The sequence below is a fragment of the Nothoprocta perdicaria genome, unplaced genomic scaffold (genome assembly GCF_003342845.1).
Source record: "Nothoprocta perdicaria isolate Ctin4 unplaced genomic scaffold, notPer1 scaffold_211, whole genome shotgun sequence".
Lineage (NCBI taxonomy): Eukaryota > Metazoa > Chordata > Aves > Tinamiformes > Tinamidae > Nothoprocta > Nothoprocta perdicaria.
Genome location: NW_020455328.1, coordinates 576,620 through 583,881, shown reverse-complemented (window position 1 = coordinate 583,881; position 7,262 = coordinate 576,620). Strand labels below are relative to the sequence as shown.

The window sequence follows — 7,262 nt, the reverse complement described above, 5'->3', positions numbered from 1 at the left end:
GTCACAAGAATGGGACAAGTGAGAACAGCTGGTGCTCAAGAACTTGCGTGCAGGGCAAGCTGGTATGTAGGAGCTGCCCAGTTATGGATTTAGGTGTGTAATTTTAGACTTCTGGATTTGAGAATGTAATCTAGGCTTTAAAAAATAAAGCTTGTATTTGAAAAGTTTGGGCTGTATTGTAGTAATTGTAGAACAGGCAATCTGAAGAAACAGCTAGCACTCATGTCTAATCATTGTTTTCAACTTTATCTACAATAAAAATTCTAGTTTATTTTCTTTGAGAACCTTCTATAGTAAGAAAAGATATTCTTTTTACATAATCACTGTAAGTATCATACAGCTTTACATAACATATATCCATGTTTAGACTTAAAATTTCACACACATATCTAGAACAAAAAAGAAATATGAGAAATGTTATTTCTGAAAGTTGAACTCCTGGAAACTTTCTGAAAAATCAATTTCAGTTCAGAACATTAAGTTAATGATGGGATTTGGCACAGGAGGATATTAGTTTGCTTTCAGTAACAGTGAAACTTTACCCAGTAATAACTGCACTTCAACAGTAATATAGTAAATGATATGGACATTTACCGTTTAAGACTAAAAAAGTCATAAGCTTTTTGGAGATATTTTAAATTGTTATCACTCTACTTCATCTATAACCATGAAAAAATATAGTTTATTATATTAAAAGGAGAATAACTTAAAATTCTTGTATAACTATTATCTGTCTTTTGGTGGAAGTGAAATTAAAGCATATTAATGAATTACTTGATATTTTGGATATAGAGCAGCAAAATCCATATTGATTAAAGAGAGCCAAATAACTTTATAAATAAAATTTATTATTGAAATTTCAGAACATTTACAAAGCCAGAAATACACTATGCTAAAACCACAATATGCTCAAGTAACAGTACATGTTAAAACAAGGAAAATGCAAAGTTTCAAATGAATCTATTACGATTTCAACCTTTTGATTAACTTTTTGTCTTCAGAGGGAGTTAGGAACAAAATAGTTAATAATAAATGTGAAACCTTTCATTTTGAATAAGGAACAGTATTACAATTAATTTATAAATTAATATTACAATTAGTTTATAAATATTAAGTTGTACTAGCTTCACAAACACAAAGATTTCTAAAATACTGTCTTGCTAGAGAATCTTATTTTTGCTTTTTATTCAGAATATTCTTTTGTTTTATGAAAACAGCACTGAATATATAGTATGATACTTTTTTTTGTGTCTAAATTAAGCAATGGCCACTTTAAATATTAGCTTAGCGTGAAGTCTAAAAACTGTTTAATTGACATATATTTTTCTCTTTGAATTCTATAAGTAAAATAAGACACATTTTTCGTAAATTTGATACTGTTCCAAATCTTACTAGATGCCATCTTAAATTTTCCCAGGGAGACTTTTTCCCACAAATATTTTCATAGCTTGTTATCATGTTCTAAGAAGCAGCAAATTATTGTCAAAGAAAGTTGTCTTTAAAGCCATGTTAGTACGACTTGTTTGCTCAATTCACTAAAGATTTTACTGAGGAGATAGTATGTATTTCAAATGGAGTTACGTGGACATATGCATGTTTACAAAGCGCTTTTTTATAAAATAAGCAGCTATAAAAGCAAGAAACATCACTGACGGTCTCACAACTGCAACTGCAATACAAGCCTCATCACATACAATCCTGAACTCCCACGGGGGATGCCATCTCGGATAATCTATAAATAAGCATACAAACACAAGTCTTACTGTAACTAAACCTATCTATAGTAAGTAGGCAATTTAAATAACAGTCTAATAATATAATACGTACGGATAATTTTATCACGTTGAGGATTTCCTGGAAAAAAAAAAGAAGAAAAAGGAACAGTTCTATCAGCTAGCTTTAATTTCTTTCTGTTTATCTTTACTAGTTAACTAAAGCAGATTAATCAAATTTACAATCAAGAAAATCTGAAAAACTCTCAGAATTCTCAATGATAAATCTTAAAAAATAAAACAAAGGCAAAAATGTACAGTACTTTGCAAGAAAAAGCTGTAAAGTACAACAGTATTTTATAATATATTAATATCTCCATAAAGGTATTATTGCTTATAACAATAATGATAATGGAGGACAGGGACCTACTACAGTGTCTTTTTAATTTCCATTGGAATTGTCCTTCATCTTTCTCAAAATAAGAAATATTATATTCAGAATATACGTATAAACTAGAAAATAGTACAAATGCAATTTTATGGATGATAAAGGAAGACAAACTGATTCTCAAGTGGCACCTAATTCTGTGCTCAAGTATAACCTGGTAGCCTTTCTATTTCAGAGGTGTCTGGTACCCAAAAGTTAAGACTCTGTTTCTAAATTATACTACCATATATAATAACCAAAATTAGTAACTAGCTGTTAGATGAAAGTCATGAGCATTACTTTTTAAAATAAATAATGCATTTAATTACAATAATTAATTATATATATTATATACATTAATTATATACACTTGGCATCAAAGGCAGACTTTTTAATGATCACCAAGGCCCAGACTCAGTAAAATATGGTTTTTTTGAACCCCCAAAAAAAATGTATTTTTTGAACACAAATGGCTTTAAAGAGTATCTTTAAATTGCTTGTGAATTAGGACACGAGAGAGCAACAGTACTGTAAATAGTTTACAACATTCTTTATCAAGTAGTGGCTGACTTAGATATTATATTTTACATTTGCTTGTACTTACTACACAATTTATTTTCACAGGTGTCCTCTTTTGCGCACTTACTGCACGGTGCTCCTTTTGTATAAGGCCTTCTTGGAAAATTACCACTACAGAGGAAAAATAAAAGTTTCTATGAGATGAGTTGCCTTATTCATAATTTTAAATAAATCATTTACTGAAAAAATATATTGAAAATACCATAAGTTGCTGACAATTCATTAAAAACCTTAGCATAATTTTCAAATCTCTCTTTTCATCGTTCCATCTCTGATACTGAAAACAGTCTCAAAAAGTGTTGTTTTTCTTAAAGGAAAATCTGTTGTTTGTATTCAAACTTTATATTGATAAATGTATTGAAAAAAAAAAGAATACTCTGGATGGAGCTGGTTTTAAATAGTGGAGGTAAAATAAAAGGGATTTGAAAGTGTAAAATTTTAAAGCTGGCACTTCTAAAATAGCTTAAAACAACTTATTCAGCCAGAAACAAAAAAACTGGTGATCTAGTTATCATTGAGCTATAATCTTGAGAGACAAGACCTTGATTCGGCCTTAATAAAGACAGTGAGATCCATGTGTGTTTACTGAAGACTGAGTGTTCAAGTGCAAAGAAGAGCCTGCAGGGCTTACCCTGGTGACATTCTCAAAACGGCCATTTATCCAAATAACTGCTGGCAGTAACTGAACCAACCAACCACTGAAGTAGCCGAGCATCATTTTCTCTGACAGCATTTACAATGCTAGCAATAAATGGGGAGCCTAATTTATTTCCAGCTAGAAGTTATTACAGTTGTTTTCATCTTGTTAATATTTAAAATAACAACTTACCCTGGCGCATAGTCACAGACAAAAAGTGCTGCATTCTTTATTCCTCCAGCTTTGTTACAAAAAACAACAGCACAGCCTACTTTATAGGAATTGTCCCAAACAACCTAAAGAAAAGTTTTTAAAATAAAATGAAAACTGTACTCAATGCTAACATGTTGGAATATCTAGATAATTTCAATTATTTTCATGGATCCTACATATTGTTTTTCTTTTGCAACCCGTGATCTGTTTACCCACAGAGAATTGCTCAGAGAATACCCACTTGTATGCAAGCTTTTTAAGATGAACTTCTGAATATTCACACTGCAAGCTTCAAACCTTTATTCTATTATCTATTATATTCTGTATTTATTCAAATTTCAAGATTAAGCGAGCAAATTCTGCAAATTTCCAGTCACCTCCAGAATTTCAGTGAGTCACTGGTTTCATGATCCATGTGTTTTTTTTTCCCAAGAGAAGAAAAGGGAATTAGTGGCAACTTTCAAACAGTTTAGTTTCAACTCAGGACTCCCAAGTAGGGATTCTTCTGTTTGAGATAAGTGTTCTGGCTGACTACAACAGCAAATTTAGCACAGGTTAGTCTGAAAGCTGTGCAGTGCTAAAGCTTTCAGAGGTATCTTCCATAATGAAAAAAAAAAAAAAACCAAAAAAACATGGTTTACTATCTCTTACTGTCTCTGTTCTCATTTGAACATCCTGTGCTTATTGCTGGAGATTCTTTGTACACCTTCTGCACGTGACCAACTAAACCGTACTCAAGCCATCTAAAAACTGCTGGACTACATATCTAGAAGATCTGGATGATCATATAGTTGGGGAACTGGAAGGTGTAATGGATTAACCTCAGAATTTTCCCACCACAGAGAATACAGTTCTATCAAAGTGACTTGAACAGTCTCTATATTTCCATCCCTTCAACACAAAGCACTGATGTTGCAATGCAATTTTCTTTAGTAAAAAGATGTTAATGTTTAATAATGTGTTACCTGGGTCCTTGAGCAAGGACTGAGCATTTCACAGGCCTCTGTGTAGCAGTTTCACATGTTTTTTTACCTATTTCTGTTGAGATTTCTGTTGCTATTCCATCAGCAGCTTTACATGACCTATCTATGGTTTGTAATTACTACTCAGTTTCAAGTTTGAGCCTGCAAGTCTATGATGGCTCCTGCATCATGCAGGGTCTTTGCCTATCAATTCTGATGCAGTAGTTACTTTTGTATTTTCATTAATGCTTAACTCCTGTACTCGGCTTGTTTCTTAGTTCCTGTTGTCTCCTTCTCTTAATATTTCTACTGAGTTCTCACAGCCATTCTGCAGTTACTATGATTCTTTCAAAGAACATCTTTGAACTTACAGAATTCAAAACTACATGGGTATCTGGCTGTCGACCTAGGCACAATTTAACAGTGTTCATGCAAAGCTTATGCTATGAAATGTATAGGGATATTTTCAGTGAGGATAATATTGCAATAAAAGCAATAAAATTAACCAGTGCAGGGGCACCTTGCAGTATAGCTATAGCCTGAGATGCCAAGAAAGAGACAGTAAACTGGCATTTGCTGTAAACCTTATATACAGCTCTGTTATTTACAGCCTCGCTGTTTTATCTGGTATGCACTCTCCTATGAACTATAGAGAATATTCCACCACACATGGCCCTTACCTGAGTGTAATGACCGCATATCTTTGTACATTTGCGCGTCTCAAAAGTGTAGAAATTGACCTCATTATACCATGATCTAACGGCACCAGTGGGAGTGAATATATGATGACTTCCAACCCAAATATTCTCTCCAAGAGTTGTAAAATTAGGATGGCACTGGTATTTCTTTTCTAAGTAAACATTATGTTCAAAACGGCATTTATGAGCCCATGCTCTGGCAGTCCTTGCCAAGGCTGCATCCCAAGTCTGAAAAACACAAAATTTGAAATAGTTGTGCAATGTGAATCATAGAATCATAATGGCTGGGAAAGACCTTCAAGAACATCGACTTGAACTGCAAACCCCTGCCTGCTAACCCGTATCCCTAAGTGCTTCATCCACACATTTCTTGAATGCTGCCAGGGATGGTGACTCCACCACTTCCCTGGGCAGCCTGTTCCAATGTTTCATCACTCTTTCCGTGTAGAAATTCTTCCCAATGTCTAATCTGAACCTCCCCAGGTGCAACCTGAGGCCATTTCCTCTTCTCCTGTCTGCAGTTCTTCTGCAGAAGAGATCGACCCCCACCTCTCTGCAATCAACAGAACATTATAGACATTATATATTGACATTATATATTGAAAATAGAACCAAGGCATCATAAACTGGAATTACATAAGAACAATCTTTCTGTTATTTAGGCAAGTACTTGTGTTTTATTTTCAATGATTTTTCCTATTGCAAGACAGAAAAACAGACTGACTCAACTAAAAATCTTATTTTTTCTCCTTTACTGTCAAAAACAAACATCATAAGAGCACTTGCTAGCAAGTGAAAAAGTGTTTAGAATGCATTTTTATCTTCAGGTAAGAAGTTACTTTCATTTACATTAAGTAGACTTTGCTAATCATACTATTTTTAACATTATTACTTTGTTATATTTTTTCTTTGAAATAGAAGAAGGATTTCTTTTATCTACATAAACATCAAGCCAAAGAATGTAAATTCAGATATATATATTTTAAATATTTTTAAAAAAGGGCCTCTGGCCGGGTTGGTTCATATCAACGTGACTGCTTCATGGCGCAAATATGTCAATGTTTGTCCAGTAACTCACTCTACTGCCTCGTTTTCCTTTGCAGGATGGCTCCATCACACAACTTTTAACTCCTGCACGGGCAAGACCTTCACCACTGGGGTTCCACTCATGGTTGTTTTCACTGGGCTTCTGCTATCCTTAACCCTTTTGCTGCCTGTATCAATACCGCTAACGCGAACCTCTTGCACTTGCCTCTCCGGTCACATCCTAACGCATGTTGTGTCTAATGGAATTCTTTCGTGGAATTTCCTCTATTTGAGGATGAAGCAGTGATTGATGTGTGCCGGCCACGCGGTGGGGACACCGCGGCGCCCCACGGAGCCCCCCTCGCCGCTGCCTACCATGTAGCGCATGTTGCTGGCGGGCGGCGCCACCTTGGCGCGGTAGTCGTTGTGGCTGCGCACGCACTCCTCTATGAAGGCCTTGTCCGCGATGCTCGGGAAGACAGGCCGCTTCCCGTCCGTGGTGCCCAGCGCCGGCCACAGCGCCAGCAGCGCCACCCACCACCTCATGGCTCCCAACGGCCGCGCACACAGCGCTGGGGGGTGGCGGAGAGAGGGGTGCTGTTTCCAGAAGCTTCCGTGCAGATGGTGGGAACCCCAGGCAGATCCCTGTCCAAGGGGGGGCCTCTTGGGATGGCTGGGATTCTGCTCGGCAGCCATCCAGTGTCCAGGTCCCCCTGTGTGCACAGATGTACCCGCCCTGCGGGAGTGGGTGGAGAGGCTTTTGGGGACGGCTTATAAACGTGACGGGGAACCTCGTGCCTATCGATGTGGCGGTGGGCTGAGCGGGAAGGTTTTGAAATATAAAGGTATGGTTGAGAAAGGGCTCCCCTGGCGCGGTCAGCACGCCTGCCGCCTTTCGGCACCGCGTGGTGGCTGCGTCCTGAGCGCCGGCCCGAGCAGCGCGCCCGGTACCGGGCCCCACAGCGGCCCCGCAGGGAGCGCCGTGCCGGGCGGCTGCGCGGCGCGGCG

The 7,262-nt window shown here is 37.1% G+C and overlaps 1 protein-coding gene across 1 annotated transcript; it reads right to left on the bottom strand.

The window, feature by feature from the left end:
* Positions 1-1,227: 1,227 nt before the first annotated feature.
* On the bottom strand, positions 1,228-7,078 carry LOC112946641 (GLIPR1-like protein 1). Its single transcript, XM_026038531.1, has 6 exons — positions 6,630-7,078; positions 5,211-5,456; positions 3,548-3,651; positions 2,744-2,829; positions 1,828-1,854; positions 1,228-1,732 (listed from the first exon to the last, which is right to left on the bottom strand). Exons 1-6 carry the CDS (start codon positions 6,948-6,950, stop codon positions 1,578-1,580), a joined length of 939 nt encoding a protein of 312 aa, XP_025894316.1. The 5' UTR covers positions 6,951-7,078; the 3' UTR covers positions 1,228-1,577.
* Positions 7,079-7,262: the final 184 nt, after the last annotated feature.